Source organism: Eurosta solidaginis, chromosome 1 (assembly GCF_040869045.1).
Source record: "Eurosta solidaginis isolate ZX-2024a chromosome 1, ASM4086904v1, whole genome shotgun sequence".
Classification (NCBI taxonomy): Eukaryota; Metazoa; Arthropoda; class Insecta; order Diptera; family Tephritidae; genus Eurosta; species Eurosta solidaginis.
Window position 1 is genome coordinate 301,191,548 of NC_090319.1, and position 18,723 is coordinate 301,210,270.

Below are 18,723 nucleotides of genomic sequence, written 5' to 3' on the forward strand. Positions count from 1 at the left end.
ACGATGAATTTTGAAGTGGTTTAGGATTCGTATGTTCATAGGTTTACGAAAGTGCACGATTCCTTGTTGTCCGTACTTTTCATAAAAACTATATTCAGCCACACTAACAGATCATGGCATAGTTAATAAATTCATCATAAAATGAAAATAAATGTTCTAAAGAATTACGCAGTTCAGTACTTATCGGGTATTTGTAAACTGATTGCTTCTTATTTCTACTACTAATATTTTTCGAAAACTTGCAAAGAAACAACACAGTTAACAGATGTCAATTCGATCTGGGAGCAAAATGGCTGCAATGGTCAAAAAATGTGTCTGTCGAGCAAACCTCTTGTGATTGAATAATGCGTGCTTGGTATTCTTCAAAAAAGATTATACCGATGAAGGATTTTTAATAGCTTCATATCCGAAAAAAAAATAGTTGTTTAATTGAAGGCAAACCGGTTTATTCGAAGCCGTTGCCTCTTCCCGAATCAAAACTAAAATACTTGGAAAAATTGTGTAAAAAACTTCTTATACCGAAATAATATCAATCTTTTTATAAAAATCTTGAGGGGAACGCTTTTTACGAACCCAACATTTCAGAAGATTCTGATTCTGATGAGAATAGGAACTAGTTTTATGTTTGCAATAATAAAAAAATAAATAAATGTAAGGCGCGATAACCTCCGAAGAGATCTTAGGCCGAGTTTCTTTTCCAATTTGCGTCGTGCTCCTCTTGATTTTCCCTACAAATTGGCTCGACGGGACCTACATGTTTTATGGCGACTCTGAACGGCATTTGCAAGGCAGATGAGTTTTCACTGAGAGCTTTTCATGGCAGAAATACACTCGAAGCGCTTGCCAAACACTGCCGAGGGGCGACCCCGCTTAGAACAATTTTTTTCTAATTGAAAAACCTTATTTCTAAAATTTTTATGTTGCTTTGCCGGGGTGTGAACCCAGGGCATACGGTGTGGTAAGCGGAGCACGCTACCATCACGTCACGGTGGCCCTTTGCAATAATATCTTAAATAAAAACACATTAGTGTATATGAAATTTAATTGAATGTGTAACTTTTTTCATTTACATACATACTTTCGATAAGTCAAAGACGTGGATGTACTGTGATGCTCCGAATCCCAATCCGCCAACGGAATTGGCTTGGCCCTAATGTTATTTAAAGATCAATCTTTAGTGATTTTTTTTACGTCTTTTGAGGTTAAGGCCATACCATGACCTGTTGGGCCAATTCTTATAGGACTATTCGGATTCAGCGCATCAAAATGCATAGAAAGCATGAGCAGATTAACCTGATCCGACTACTTTTAATTTTTTTGTATAGATGTGTTAACAAAAAATATATCAGCTTTTTAAATTTATGTTGTGCTAGAAGAATTAATATGCTAAATCTCGGAGAATATAAGGGATGCGAGGAGAACAATTATCTCAGTTAAAAGAGCATAGTGTGAGTATAATATATAAATACATTTTTACACTAGAAACTAATTCGTCTAATTTTGGGAGAGCAATAAACTTTGAAACTCGATTTCCCAACATTTTCTTTTTGGCACATTCATGCTTCTGGCAAGCGGGCGACGATATATATATACGGTATATAAGTGAAAAGGATATATTTTTTTTGCCGCACCATTCACAGTACGTTAAGCTCTTAAATTTAGTCAGATTTAAGATCTCAACAACGCTAAATGAACTTAATTTAAGTAGTTTTTAAATGCCTTGGAAAAAGTTTTACGCACAATCACTTTGCTGCTAAACTTAAAAGAAATTTGAAATTCCATTAAGTGTTGAGTAAACACATCACAAATAAGTTACTCATACGCCACGTATGGTCGTAAACTTTATATGTTGCCTAGGGATGTCATTTTTTCCTATATTCGCTTCCCTGGAATTTTCGGGATTCCTATTTCGTCTGCCGTTTCAAAATGGCGCTATCTCAGAAAGCGTTTGAATAACGCTCTATAACGACCTATTTGAAAATTCGGTCAAAGAACGTCCTATCTCAGAATTTTTGTAGAATGTATTGAATTTGAGCTCAGATAGGGCATTTCGGAAACAAAATGTGAGATAGGACGTTTTTCTACTCGGCAATCGATATGATTACAAAGAAGTTACAAAACCCGAGAATGTCGGTGTTATTGGCTGTTAATTCCAAGATTTTCGTGATTCACAGAATCCCGTGATTGTAATTCCTATTATTCATTGCACATACCTACATATGTATGGGTATGGGTGAATCCGTGCAAAATGAATTCTTGCAAAATCTTTTACATTTTATGAATGTAGCGGAACTATAATCTGATTGAATTTTAGGAAATCTGTTGATCAAAGAAATTAAATTCCCATACCAGAAGAAAAAATACTTATTTCAAAGAGAACAAGTATTAGTTCGTCTCAGAGTAGATCTTTTATTATTTTTAAGAAAATGGTTAGTTGTTATAGCCGTCTTACTGAGCGTCAAACGAAAATAAGTGGTTTCTAATAACTTCATCAAATATAGAGGATATATATTAGGGCGGGCCAACATTTTTTTCCGTTTGATATTGAAAATATTGTTCATGACATCCAAGAAAGGTTGCTTGTAAAATTTGCGGCTTATATTTTTAATGTTTAGTAGTGCCTCATCACAATTTTTGCCTTAGGATCCTATGGGGAATTTTGAAATTCTTATAAAATCTGTACAAGAGCTCTAACCCATAGTTTTACATAATCTTATAGGAAAATGTTTAAATGTTTGAAGAGTCTTTTAGCCAAGAGGATTCGCTTTGTATATATATGAGGTTTAAAACACTATTTTTTACCTCATCGCGGTCACCGTGGTGTGATGGTAGCGTGCTCCGCCTATCACACCGTATGCCCTGGGTTCGCACCCCGGGCAAAGCAACATCAAAATTTTATAAATAAGGTTTTTCAATTAGAAGAAAATTTTTCTAAGCGGGGTCGCCCCTCGGCAGTGTTTGGCAAGCGCTCCGGGTGTATTTCTGCCATGAGAAGCTCTCAGTGAAAACTCATCTGCCTTGCAGATGCCGTTCGGAGTCGGCATAAAACATGTAGGTCCCGTCCGGCCAATTTGTAGGGAAAATCAAGAGGAGCACGACGCAAATTGGAAGAGAAGCTCGGCCTTAGATCTCTTCGGAGGTTATCGCGCCTTACATTTATTTTTTTAATATATATATTATAGCAGTACCTACAGCAAAGTTTACCCTGTTGTGTACATATAGGAAGGAGTTATGTATATCAAAACACCCCTTATATAAAAACGCAGTTATAAAGTTATCCAATCCTAGGGGTTAAAACAAATGATGAAGGCCCACTTGCAGAACGGCAAGATACCTTTTTAGCTCAAAGTTAATTCCTCATATCGAATTTCACAGGTATATCATCGGAGGTAATAAAAACAGGCTAAATCGACTTAGCTTGTCATTTCGATGGTTTTGGATGCATTTTTGTTTCTGGTGAGATGAACAGCAAAGGAATACAACGAAAGCTGGAAGATGGCCCGAAGAAATGATAGAGGCCGAGGGAGAGAAGTAGGTATGGGGAAAAGTGATGGGAAGGGAGAAGTAAAGAATGTACGGGAAAAACGGCACCGAAGAGAGAAAAGCTTGGGTGGAGGAAAGAGTAGAAATTAAGGGACAGAAAATAATGAGTGAGAAGAAAACAGTGGAAGTGATCAAACTGTGAGTATAACAACCCTATGCCTCTTTATTGGAACATAATATAGCATCAATATATATCTATACTGTCCTATATGGGCTCAGAATAGATGGGTATTGAAAATGAGCGAATTCAAAAGACAACAAAGTCCACTTTTTCAATATCGAAAAATTTCAAAAACTGAAAAAAGCGATAGTTCGTTACCACAGACCGATAAACTGATGAAACTCGATAAGTAAAATTTTGGCACTGGTCTCTTTTACAAGAAGAAAATTTCAAAGTTTGCCATACATTAACAAATACCGGTAAATTAATAAATTTAGCGAGTGGATTCACTTTTTAACGCTAAGTATAAATAAGTAAAATTTTGGAAAATGGGCGAGGTACCGCCTACATTAATTCGAAGGAAATTTTACATTTTTGCAAGCCAATAATATCACTGCAATTTTGTAGAAATATGGTTTTTGATATTATATATAGACCTGAGGAAACTACACTAAAAACCACGTCCACTTAAAAAAAAAAACAAATTTATCATAACAAAATGTACAGTTTATTTATTATACGTAACGCCATTGCCAGTAGTGAACTGGTAGGACAAAGTACTAAAATTAAAAAAAGGGATAAATGTGCGCGGCACTGACTGTTTTTATTGTTGTAGCGATAAAAACACTCCACAAAGTTTTTCGGGAGCATGGCCCTAGCCATTTTTGTTAAATTCTCCACAACCCTTTTAATGCCAAAAACCGTGCAAAAATCTACAAATTCTAATTAAATTTGGTTATATTGACATTTTAGGGCCTTAACTTACGGATAACTATATTTTCATAAATAGAAAATTTTTTTCACGACGTTGTTTCAGCGCACTGCTCTCAGGTGACCCGATGAAACAAGGCTAATACTATGTTCGAACAGAAAAATAAATTCAGGCTATTTCGATTTAAATTGAGTGGTGTTCATACAACTCAATTTAGCTTACACTGTAGTAATTTGATAGCAGGGTGGCTCATCTCTACAGTAACAACATACCTTTGTTCAAATTGTCAAAATGTGCGTGTTAGTATTAGGCGAATGGAATGGAATGAACACATAAAACTTTGAAATTTTTGTGTGTTGTAAGAAAATGTGTTCAATGTTTTGGTTACATTTTGAGTTTGCCATTTTCTTTTAACAACCCCTACTCCAGTGAAATCAAAAAAATAAAATCAGCTGATGAGATGAGCCAACCGTAACTGAGCCATGCGTAACTGACGTTTAAGTCTACTCAATAAATCCACTTTACAAGGTTGCATTTGCAGTTTGAAACAATTTATGACGCAATTTTTTTTTTAAATTGGCAATTTATTATATGAGAGGTTGCATAATAAATTGTCCAAATGGTATAAATTGCCAGTTTGGTGTGTGTTTGTACATAATATAACCCTGTTCACAATTTTTTTTTTTTTTCTATTTGCCGAGTTTTGAAAGGCAGTGGTTTATTAGGCTTCAAAATCTAACAATGCTCAGCTACAGAAAAACTCGTCAGCTCAGAAATGGATAAAATTTTTAAATTATTAATTTCATTGAATAGATCGATTCCGAAACCCCAATCGTTCTCGAATGAGAATTAAAATTTTTCACATAAACACTGAAAAAGTTCCTTTAGATTTCAACTAACTTTATGTTAATGATATTTCTTTTGAAATATACTAAGGTTCGGTTTCGCCCCAACTTATACTTCCTTACTTTTTTGCATTTCATTTTTTTGCTGTAAAAAGCCGAATCTTATGTTTTACCAAGAACTGTAAGAGAAAATTGTTAGCATGTATGGATTTACCCGTGGATGTGTATTCAGTGTGAATGGTACTTAGTTGAATCAGTTTTATTGCTCATACGTTGTGCGCATTGTGCCCCCAGCCCCCCACCGGGCTTTTTTTTGTACTGTAGAGATTTTATCAGAGTACATATTTTGTGGAAATTCACTCGAAAAAATTTCCACGGCGACACGTTCCAACAATTAGTAAATGTTAAAAAAACGGTTCCGAAGACTATAATTTTTCAAATCATAGCTTACAAAAACTTAAAGCTTTTACCAGTTCAAGAGGTTGAGATCTTGAATTTTAAAGTGTTAAAAAAGCAGCTACAGTAGTATTTGGAGCAATATGACCGAATTTATATTTCTTTACAAATTGTTTATTGGTTTCAAGGAATTTTTGGAAAGTGATTTAAAATTCACATATTTTTCAGTAACAAAAGAGAGAAGAAATGCAATCTCATCTGCCAAAGCAAAAACAGAATATATTAAAAAAAATGTGTGAGACTAGATGGGTTGAAAGACAAGAAGCTGTTTCGACATTTTTAGATGTATTGCCATGTCTTCCCGAAATACTGCAAAAAATGTCTGATCGAAATCAAGGAAACAGAAGCAGTGCTTTACCTCCATTTGCGTTTCCCCAATCTGTAATCTCGTCGGAATTTCTCATAAGCTTGGCAACATTCTCGGATATTTTAGGAATCACGCTGCCCTTATCCTGATCACTACAAACCAAAGATATTGATATAGTTTCTCAAGTTAACCTTATTGATATGACCACATCAGGTTTACAGAGACAACGTGAAACTAGCACTGACTCTTTTAAACAACTTTTCAACCAGGCTAAGGCCATCGTGAATGAGATTGGTGCAGAAATAACGGTCCCCAGAATCACCGGGCGTCAAAATAATCTACCAAACATTTAGACTCAGTCAGTTGAGGATTATTACCGAGTTGCAGTATATATTCCTTTTCTAGACTATATGATAAACGAAATGTCATCCAGGTTTCCTAACGTATCCATGCAAGGAATTGGGCAATTGCAAAAGTTGCTGTCCCAAAACTTCAGCGATGAAGACTTGGAGAATGTTTTACAAGGCGCAGAAGTATATAAAGAAGACATTCCTTGTTATCAAGCTTTGAAGGGAGAATTAAAAATTTGGAAAGAAATGACAGAAAATATCCCAAATTCTGCAGCAGATGCCTACAAACGAGCAACGGCGTTGCCAAATATTATAACCCTTTGTCAATTGCTGTGTACGTTTCCAGTGACTAACAGCACTGCCGAGCGATCTTTCTCCACCTTACGCCGATTAAAGTCGTATCTTTGCAACAGGATGACAGGGGAGCGTTTGAATGGATTGGTTTTAATGCATATCCATGAAGATAAAAATAAAAAAAATGTAAGGCGCGATAACCTCAGAAGAGATTTTAGGCCGTGCTACAAATTGGCGGGACGGGACCTACTTGTTATATGCCGAATCCGAGCGGCATCTGCAAGGCACAAGAGTTTTCACTGAGAGCTTTTCATGGCAGAAATACACTCGTAGTGCTTGCCAAACACTGCCGAGGGGCGACCCCGCTTAGAAAAATTTTCTTCTAATTGAAAACCCTTATTTCTAAAATTTTGATATTGCCCGGGGTGTGAACCCAGGGCATTCGGTGTGGTAGGCGGAGCACGCTGTCATGACACCACGGTGACCGCCATGAAGATATTGGGGGAAAAATGGACCCTAATGAAGTGCTTGACATTTTCAGCAGGAAATATAAAAGAACAAGTAAGGAAGGCTAAGCTGTAACCGAGCATTACATACTCAGCTGAAAGCTATGGAGACAAAATAAGGGAAAATCACCATGTAGGAAAATGAACCTAGGGTAACCCTGGAATGTGTTTGTATGACATGTGTATCAAATGAAAGGTGTTAATGAGTATTTTATAAGGGCGTGGGGCTTAGTTCTATAGGTGGACGCCTTTTCGATATATCGCCATAAAGGCAGGGGTGACCCTAGAATGGGTTTGTATGATATGGGTATCAAATTAAAGGTATTAATGAGGCTTTTAAAAGGGAGTGGTGGTAGTTGTATATGTGAAGGCGTTTTCGAGATATCGACCAAAATGTGGACTATGGTGACCCAGAACATCATCTGTCGGGTACCGCTAATTTATTTATATATGTAATACCACGAACAGTATTCCTGTCAAGATTCCAAGGGCTTTTGACTTCGCCCTGCAGAACTTTTTCATTTTCTTCTACTTAATATGGTAGAAGTCACACCCATTTTACAAAGTTTTTTTCTAAAGTTATATTTTGCGTCAATAAACCAATCCAATTACCATGTTCCAACCCTTTTTTTGTATTTTGTATAGAATTATGGCATTTTTTTCATTTTTCGTAATTTTTGATATCGAAAAGTGGGCGTGGTTATAGTCGGATTTCGGCCATTTTTTATACCAATACAAAGTGAGTTCAGATAAGTACGTGAACTGAGTTTAGTAAAGATATATCGATTTTTGCTCAAGTTATCGTGTTAACGACCGAGCGGAAGGACAGACGGTCGACTGTGTATAAAAACTGGGCGCGGCTTCAACCAATTTCGCCCTTTTTCACAGAAAACAGTTATCATCCTAGAATCTAAGCCCCTACCAAATTTCACAAGGATTGGTAAATTTTTGTTCGACTTATGGCATTAAAAGTATCGTAGACAAATTAAATAAAAAAGGGTGGAGCCACGCCCATTTTGAAATTTTCTTTTAGTTTTGTAATACAGATTGCAAAACTTTTAAATTACCTTCTTTTAAAAGTGGACGGTCCCACACCCATTGTCCAGAATTTTACTAATTTTCTATTCTGCGTCATAAGTTCAACTCACCTATCAAGTTTCCTCGCTTTATCCGTGTTTGGTAATGAATTATCGCACTTTTTCGGATTTTCGAAATTTTCGATATCGTGGTTATAGTCCGATATCGTTCATTTTAAATAGCGATCTGAGATGAGTGCCCAGGAACCTACGCGCCAAATTTCATCAAGATACCTCAAAATTTACTCAAGTTATCATGTTAACGGACCGACGGACATGGCTCAATCAAATTTTTTTTCGATATTGTGATTTTGATATATGGAAGTCTATATCTATCTCGGTTCCTTTATACCTGTACAACCAACCGTTATTCAATCAAAGTCAATATAATCTGTAAGCTCTGCTCAACTGAGTATAAAAATTTCTTTACTGTACACAAAATTTTTTATTATTTTCACACTTTTATAAGCCTTCCTATATACATATGTATGTATATACTTGAACCTCTATAAATAAATTTGAAGTAGGTATGCTACTTCTAAATATTTATATAAGTTGTTGTTTGCGGGTTTGTTCTGTTCTTTTATTAAGTACTAAATTTAAATGGATAGAAAATTTTTGAGCTTTCGGAATGGGAATCGAAGCTCCGTGATATCCCTACTACACATCATAAGTAACATAAGTGTGAACAAATGTTAAAGGGAAAATGACACTTGAAACATTATACGTCAAAGTTCTCAAAATACATTTAAGCTCGTCAACACAGGAAATAATTAAAGCAATTTAAATATGTGTGTATGTATATGTTTATTTATTTACGTTTACAGTTCTTTACAGTTTTCACTTAACTTCGAATTCATGCCCTATATATTTTCTTTGTGTAAACATTTGCATATGATTGGTTGTAATACAGTGAGTGATACAAAACAGAAAGTAAAGCTAAAATAGAGTCAGATCGGATCAACTGGACCCACCCCCTTTTACCACTTGATGATAGAAACCTTATTAAAATATAATTATCGAAAGTAAAAAAACGTAGCTGTAACCTTATAGCCATTTAAGAAAAAATTTGACTTTATGAACAGATCGGAAAAGAAGGATCCTTGGAATTTTAACTATTTTAAACTAGACGTTCTGTCCATTACATGGGGTCATAACTTCGATAAACTTTGTGGCCATTTGAAGTGGACAAAAGTCAATTGAACCTGCGGCCGTTGACCTTATGGCACCCATTCGATTCTATCCACGTCGGTAACCTCATCATTTGGCGCGTAGGCGCGGTTGAACATTTTGTTAAAGAAATGATTTAGTACCCACCCAACTTATCGGATTGCACTGGAGTGCAAGTTTGTAAAACTTAGCTGTAGAAACTCATACATTAGTTTATGCATTTTGTTTATTCTCATTAAGCTAGCTTAAGGTAGCTTTTAGTGGCACCAAATGTGATTTAATGCTCACTTACAGATTATCTACAACACAAGGACTGTTTCAGTTATATACAGGATGACTGGATGCTTTGTACGCGCAAATTTCAGGATATACTCACCGAAGAGCTGCATGGCGAACACTCAAATGTGACCAACAAGTTCTTAGAGTTTTGTTGGTAAGTAATAATGTGTCACTTTCACTACGGAGATAGTGTCCTTTTTTGTGTTAGGCTGTCTTGCTCAGAAAAAGTTTAATAATAAATTGCATGGCACGCATTTGTTCGTACAAACATTTCTGTGAAATATTTGCTGCTGTGCACTCAAAAGCTGAGATAAGACATGCGGTGCGAGTTTCGAATTTAATGTTGGAAAAATGTTTATGTGTGTTCACGTATTCTGTAGGTGCATATGTGTGTGTGTATTTAGCTTTTTATTAAAGTTTTTTATACTACACACTGTTCGTGAATTAGTACAAAGTTCAGCAAACATTATTACAAAATACTTAACTTTAATGATTTTCAATTCAATTTTCAAAATGCAAACAAAAAGAAAGGTGGTTTTGGTTGAGTTGGATTCGGATCCCATTGGCGGCAGAAAAAGCGTTTAAGATATTTTGCAGGCAAATCGAAACAGCTGTCGCCTTGTTCGTCCCGAAATCAAGAGGATTTCAGATTTTTCCAAAGTATTTATTTAAAAAAAGGCGTGAGTGCCAATGACTCATATTTTAAGAGACGACTTTATTAGAAACAAATAATTTCGACTTATTATAGGCGGGTTATAGATGTGTCATCATGTGTATCGGTATGTGCTCCATAATAAGTCGATGAGTCGTCGAAAACGAATCGATAACACGCCGATAAGAAATTGGTTACATTCCGATGAAACCCCGATAGCTTTTCGATACCTTTTTGATAACAAATCGATGTTTTTCGATTACTTATCGATAAATAATCGTCCACTTCTCGATAAAAATCAATACCTGCTTTGCACGTTTTGCATAAACGAATAGGGATAAATATAGATTTTCGTATGTCAAAATGCTCAGGATGAAAATGATTGAATGATTTAGTCATATCTGTCCGCCTTTCCGTCTGTCTGTGTACACGATAACTTGAGTTAATATTAAGATACCTTATTGAAATTTGGTACATTGAATCCTCGGCAATCATCTCCCATCCACATCCACGCCCACTTTTTATATACATAACATTTTGGAAAACACAAAAAACCTGATTATTTATTAGTATATAATACACTTATAATGTTGAAATTTGATGTGTGTACTTAGTACATTTAGCCTCTTGATAAAAATTTTAAAATTTTATTGAAAACGGGCATGGCACCGCCCTTTTATGACTGAGCAATTTTCTATGTTTCGGAAGCCAACATATCGGAAGAAAATCAACATATCGTAATAAAATTGGGAATACATACATACCTTCTTTTTAGAGGAAATATTTGTAGTAAAAATTTAAGGGATCGGTTAAGGACCACCCTCAATTCTATATAACAGATATTTAAAAGGGTCGCAGACTAGAATAATAAGGTATATTTTAGCGAAAAATAGTTACATCCCAACTAGACTCTCCTACTTTTTTGAGAATAGTTTGTGTTTAAAATATGCCCCAATAGGATTACAAAAGTAATTTATCTCAAATTGACTGTACAATTGAAACTCACACTGAGTATATAATGGTCGGCTACACCCGAACTTAGACACCCTTACTTGTTTGGAATGAACATAGTTTAATTTATTTGGTATTTAAAAAACCACTGATACCAGTACTTCCAAAAGAAAGTTTTTTGGTTTAGTAATAAAAATAATACTTTCGCTGAAATTTCTTCTGACTCACTGTAACTACGAAATCTGACAATTGTTTGCTGTCCCGTAAAAAAACCTTCTTAATTCTGATTTTTACACACATATAAAAATTTTTCAAAGGCATGTTTCTATATTTCGACATGTACTATACATTATAAATGCAAACAAGTAAGGAAGGTTAAGTTCGGGTGTAACCGAATATTACATACTCAGTTGAGAGCTATGGTGACAACATAAGGGAAAATAACCATGTAGGAAAATGAACCGAGGGTAACCCTGGAATGTGTTTGAATGACATGTGTATCAAATGAAAGGTGTTAATGCGTATTTTAAAAGGGAGTGATCCTTAGTTACATAGGTGGACGCCTTTTCGAGATACCGCCATAAAGGTGGACCAGGGGTGACTCTAGAATGCGTTTGTACGATATGGGTATCAAATTAAAGGTATTAATGAGGGTTTTAAAAGGGAATGGTGGTAGTTGTATAGGTGGTCGCCTTTTCAAGATATCGGCATAAAGGTGGACCAGGGGGACTCTAGAATGCGTTTGTACAATATGGGTATCAAACGAAAGGTGTTAATGAGTATTTTAAAGGGGCGTGGGCCTTAGTTCTATAGGTGGTCGACTTTTCGAGATATCGCCATAAAGGTGGACCAGGGGTGACTCTAGAATATGTTTGTACGATATGGGTATCAAATGAAAGGTGTTAATGAGTATTTTAAAAGGGCGTGGGGCTCAGTTCTATAGGTGGACGCCTTTTCGATATATCGCCATAAAGGTGGACCAGGGGTGACTCTAGAATGGGTTTGTACGATATGGGTATCAAATTAAAGGTATTAATGAGGCTTTTAAAAGGGTGTGGTGGTAGTTGTATATGTGAAGGCGTTTTCGAGATATCGACCAAAATGTGGACTATGGTGACCCAGAACATCATCTGTCGGGTACCGCTAATTTATTTATATATGTAATACCACGAACAGTATTCCTGCCAAGATTCCAAGGCTTTTGACTTCGCCCTGCAGAACTTTTTCATTTTCTTCTACTTAATATGGTAGGTGTCACACCCGTTTTACAAAGTTTTTTTCTAAAGTTATATTTTGCGTCAATAAACCAATCCAAATACCATGTTTCATCCCTTTTTTCGTATTTCGTATAGAATTATGCATTTTTTTCGTTTTTGGTAATTTTCGATATCGAAAAAGTGGGCGTGGTCATTGTCGGATTTCGGCCATTTTTATACCAATACAAAGTGAGTTCAGATAAGTACGTGAACTGAGTTTAGTAAAGATATATCGATATTTGCTCAAGTTATCGTGTTAACGACCGAGCGGAAGGACAGATGGTCGACTGTGTATAAAAACTGGGCGTGGCTTCAACCGATTTCGCCCTTTTTCACAGAAATAAATTATCGTCTCAGAATCTAAGCCCCTACCAAATTTCACAATGATTGGTAAATTTTTGTTCGACTTATGGCATTAAAAGTATCCTAGACAAATTAAATGAAAAAGGGCGGAACCACGCCCATTTTCAAATTTTCTTTTATTTTTGCATTTTGTTGCACCATATCATTACTGGAGTTGAATGTTGACATAATTTACTTATATACTGTAAAGATATTAAATTTTTTGTTAAAATTTGACTTAAAAAAAATTTCTTTTCATCCCTTTTTTCGTATTTCGTATAGAATTATGCATTTTTTTCGTTTTTGGTAATTTTCGATATCGAAAAAGTGGGCGTGGTCTTTGTCGGATTTCGGCCATTTTTATACCAATACAAAGTGAGTTCAGATAAGTACGTGAACTGAGTTTAGTAAAGATATATCGATATTTGCTCAAGTTATCGTGTTAACGACCGAGCGGAAGGACAGACGGTCGACTGTGTATAAAAACTGGGCGTGGCTTCAACCGATTTCGCCCTTTTTCACAGAAATAAATTATCGTCTCAGAATCTAAGCCCCTACCAAATTTCACAATGATTGGTAAATTTTTGTTCGACTTATGGCATTAAAAGTATCCTAGACAAATTAAATTAAAAAGGGCGGAACCACGCCCATTTTCAAATTTTCTTTTATTTTTGCATTTTGTTGCACCATATCATTACTGGAGTTGAATGTTGACATAATTTACTTATATACTGTAAAGATATTAAATTTTTTGTTAAAATTTGACTTAAAAGCATTTCTTTTTTTTTAAGTGGGCGTGGTCGTTATTCTATTTTGCAAATTTTTATTAAGCATGCATATAGTAATAGGAGTATCGTTCCTGCCAAATTTCATCATGATATCTTCAACGGCTACCAAATTACAGCTTGCAAATTTTTAAATTACCTTCTTTTAAAAGTGGGCGGTGCCACGCCCATTGTCCAAAATTTTACTAATTTTCTATTCAGCGTCATTAGTTCAACTCACCTACCAAGTTTCATCGCTTTATCCGTCTTTGGTAATGAATTATCGCACTTTTTCGGTTTTTCGAAATTTTCGATATCGAAAAAGTGGGCGTGGTTATAGTCCGATATTGTTCATTTTAAATAGCGATCTGAGATGAGTGCTCAGGAACCTACAACCAAATTTCATCAAGATGCCTCAAAATTTACTCAAGTTATCGTGTTAACGGACAGACGGACGGACGGACGGACATGGCTCAATCAAAATTTTTTTCGATCCTGATGATTTTTATATATGGAAGTCTAAATCTATCTCGATTCCTTTAAACCTGTACAACCAACCATTATCCAATCAAAGTTAATATACTCTGTGAGCTCTGCTCAACTGAGTATAAAAATAGTTTATCTGAAAAGGTTGTAGTCTTCGTTAATAAGCATCGAAAACTGAAAAAAATGGGCACGATTTGTCCCATACCAACCGGTTAGTGCTTCATTAAATTTAGGGGAGGACTTCAATACATTTTTTTCTACCCAATCTAATACAAACGCAATAACTTTTCACTATACTCAGCTTTGCATTTTTAATAAAAAAATGTAGAACAAATAAATACATACATATCAACATATCTTCCGTCAAATAATTAAATATTCTTAATATACTTCTTGTCTTTTACAGTGCGCGCTATGCCTACGAAAATTGTATCTACAACAGCGCTCGCTATAAATGCTATAAAAACTCAGCAGCATTTGCACGAGATACAGCTAAAACCTTATCAGATGAAAAACATTTCACCAACTGTCGTCAATATGAGAATGAGATTTGTACAGTGAATAATGACGCAACTTTCGTATGTGACAGAAACATTAGCCTTATACTTGGCTGGACACAATTGTTGCTGCTGTTGCTGTGGCGCTCTGTTATGTTGGCAAGTGCAAGTATGGAACCACGATGGAGACAAGCGTAAATAACTCAATGCTGAACCAATATTTAGTCTTCAGTAGCTGAGAGTATTCTGACAGGCAACAGCCACTTGTGTACACAGTTATCAGCAAGTGGGTAGCTGTGTGGGTGGTGTGTATATAAACACATACATACATTCATATGGAGATAGATATGTGTCTGAGAATCTTTCAAAATCTCGAATTGCCTTTAGCAAACATGATGGATGATGGATTGTTTCATGAAGGATTCATGAAATTTAAGGATCTTACTTTAGATGTTTTATACTTAAGAGATATATTTATCCTAAATTCTAGTGCCAGATGTTCTTTCATATGTCAATTTCATAAGATATATCGTCCCCACATACGCTTACAGGGCAGTATTCTAATATTTTTTTCAAGGAAAAAATTTAACGTTTTTGTTAAAAATCTTACTTAACCTATTTGTGCCCACTGTGCCAATTTCGGAACAACTTATCATTGCGCATAGAAAAGTAAAGCGTTGGTGCTAGTGCAAACATAATTTCCGTTATGGGTAGTCGGAAGTGTAAGGATTAAATGTACTAAAAAAATATTAACAAATTGATTTTGATCTTAGTAAAGACTTTTACTTATAATATATTCACTTCAAGAAGACACAATTAAAGTTTCAATTTGCCAGTTTTGTTAACACCGCCATTTTGTTTTCAGAGTGATTGCCAAATGCTTCGATTGATAATGATACACAAACACGGTCATACAAAAAATCACACAAATACATACACATACATAACAATTTATCTGTATTTCACAACATATTAATTAATCTTCTTTCGTCGATTGTTAGTTGCATTACCTCCGTCAAAAAAAAAAAAAAAAAAAAAAAAACCATGACGTATACGTAACTTTTCTGGGGCACTTGCGCGTGCTGATGGGGAAGATTGACGTATAACACTGGTTTACAGCCACAATGCACCAGAGGCGCCATTATGAAATAAATCAAGGTTATTTTTAATTCTATGGTAACGGTTTTGAGATACGAATAACGGCTGTTTCAAAAAAAAAAAAAAAAAAAAAAAAAAAAAATGGGTCCACTTAATCATATATATCTCAAGAACGAATTGAGCCATTCCAAAGCTTTTAAAAGGTAATAAACTGTGCATACAACACGTTTTGCTAGGCCCCGCAGATTCAAAGATAACGAACAATCATTACGGATTTTTTCCATTTTTTTTGTAACACTATAAAAAATGTGTATTTTGCGAGGAAGGATCTCGAAAACCTTTTATTGTTTTGCAGATTTGTTTTTTCTCTCTATACTCTGTTTTATTACAAAAAAATAAGCTTTCATTCAACAAAATCGATGGACTAATACAAAAGTTATAAGCATTCATGTAAATATTCCCATTTATTACTTAAGTACCCTACTGGTACATATGTGTTAATATTCGCAAACTAACTGATATACGAATACTAAACACATATGTACCAGTAGGGAACTTAATCGATTTTGTTCAATGGAAGCTTATTTTTTTTTTTTTGTAATAAAACAGAGCTTAGAGAGAAAAATAAACAGTTTTCGAGATCCTTCCCCGCAAAATACAATTTTTTTTATATTTTTACAAAAAAAAAAATGGAAAAAATCCGTAATGATTGTTCGTTATCTTTGAATCGGCCTAGCAAAAAGTGTTGTATGCCCAGTTAATAGAAAATTTTATTACCTTTTAAAAGCTTTAAACCGTTTTGGAATTGCTCAATTCGTTCTTGAGATATGTATGATTAAGTGGACCCAATTTTTTTTGTTTTTTTTTTTAAACCCGTTATTCGTAAATATCTCAAAAGCTTTAGCATAGAATTAAAAATAACTGATTTTCGAAATCAGGGGGTGATTTTACATAGGAATTTCATAATGGCAAATCTGGTGCAGAAAAAAAATTGGAATTTGTGATCCAGTGTATTTAATTGCCAAATTTAGAAATTTATGAATTCTAAGCATAATTGATATGACATATTTAATGGGTAAAACTATTTATAACACATATACCCCGCGCCTCGTACACAAGTACCTGGGCAGACCGAAAGACTAAAACTCTAGTATACCAATGCGTGGGATTCAGTAGCATCACCATCTATATGGTTACTACGACATTAACTGCTTAAGTATAATTCGTTGTAAACAGTTTGAGAAGCTTGCAGTTTGAATTTAACAGATCATCGACGGTGCGGCCTACGATAAGGCAAGTCTGTACCACAAACACTTTGCGTGAACAGATGTAATTCCCTTATCTTGCACAGGTCCGCTACTTTTGATCAGTGAGTGACCTTGTTCGTTTGGGTATGACCGGAGATTGAGCATGAAGGAGTTTAGTCCCTACGCCCTCCTCCCATACACAGCTATGTCCACTGCACCCGTTCCTACGGGGCTAGACCCCCATATAAATAACGTAGGAATACATCCACCGACCCACCCATACGTCAGCTGCGACTACCGATCCACCGATTCGTCAGCTGCGACTTGCCGAACATCGGTTACTTAGAAGTCGATCAACCGAATTGTCAGCTACGCATCGTCAATCCACCGATTTGTTAGCTGCCTTTAAGAGGTACAAGGAGGAGGGCAAATGCTCCAGTCCCAGAACCAGGCGCCGAACTGGCAGACTGACCTTAAAATCTATCAAGCGCATCAAGACGGAAATATAAGTACTGCAAAACCATGTATCTCAAAAGCTGTAATACAGGAAAAGGAAGGCAATAATCGCTCGAGAAACAAAGACACAAATGTTAGTAAGCTAAAGGGAGATAAATATCAGACTAAAGCTTACTCGATGGCACTAAAGAGAGACTCCGGTTTTCACGTAGAAAGAGAGCTGATTAGCGTCTTGATCAAAATTATGCATGATGAACCAAACAGGTCGCTACCATGCTTCGAAACAGCTAGATGGCACAATGGGGTTAAATTGACAACCTGCACGTTCTGTGTTCGTGTCCTGCGCTCGCCAGACTAAGGCTCCAGCTATAAGAGGCGGCAGAGTTCCTAGATCTCAAGACAGCAATTAGGTAAGGTCATAGAAAACTTTTAGTATTTGCCATACATTAGGTCGTCAAACAAATTCTGGTAACATCATGGACATATGCGTTCCATGTGAGGTCTTTATTGACCATCTAACCTAGGTCTCCCAAAATTCGTATATTAAGCGCGCATTACTTTATCTTTTATAAGGAAAAATAAAACTAAAACACCCTTTTGAAAAAATTAATGCGAATTTTAAAATACCTATAACTTGCAGGGGCGGAAAATAATTGTAATTTTTTTTTCGCAGTCGAAAAAGTCCTGATAAAAAAATTGTCCTAGGTGAAAATGTTTGACTTCCCAGGTATCCCTACAGCAACATCATGTCGAATCCTGCATCCTTTTTATTTTTCGAACTTCTTCTATAAGAGTTCACATATAAAAGTAAAATCTGTATTTTTATTTTTTGAGTCCGATAGGGCTAGTTAAACTCGAACTTTTAAAAATAAAAGTCCGGCTTGATAACAAAATTTTTTTTATTTTCGGATAAGCCGTTTCTTTGTTATCAAGCCGGACTTTTATTTTGGCCTTAAAAAATAAAAGTTTGGATTTAACTTTATTTCCGGACTTTTATTTTTAAAAGTCCGAGTTTAACTAGTTCTATCGGACTCAGGTAATAAAAATCCGAAAATAATTTTTTCTTGATCGAAATATATTAAAAGTCCAAAATTAATAGTTTTGCAAGGAATTATATTATAAAAGGAATAACAGTTTCCGCCCCTGATAACTTGTACTTTGTTAAACTAAAATTGATCGGGCTACAAAACTGCATACTCCCAAAAAAGTCCCAACAAAACAAAATAAAAAGTTTAAAATTTTCTCGAACTTTCGAAATTTTTTTGAAAAAAGATTT

At 35.4% G+C, this 18,723-nt stretch overlaps 1 protein-coding gene across 1 annotated transcript in view; it reads left to right on the plus strand.

Moving 5' to 3' along the window:
• The window catches only part of LOC137237530 (uncharacterized), a 36,334-nt gene extending 20,464 nt beyond the window's left edge, over window positions 1-15,870 (plus strand). The window contains exons 3-4 of the mRNA XM_067761266.1: window positions 9,714-9,852; window positions 14,556-15,870. Coding sequence (XP_067617367.1) covers window positions 9,714-9,852; window positions 14,556-14,844 — 428 coding nt within the window. The 3' untranslated portion in view covers window positions 14,845-15,870. The remainder of the gene's footprint in view (window positions 1-9,713; window positions 9,853-14,555) is intronic.
• Window positions 15,871-18,723: the final 2,853 nt, after the last annotated feature.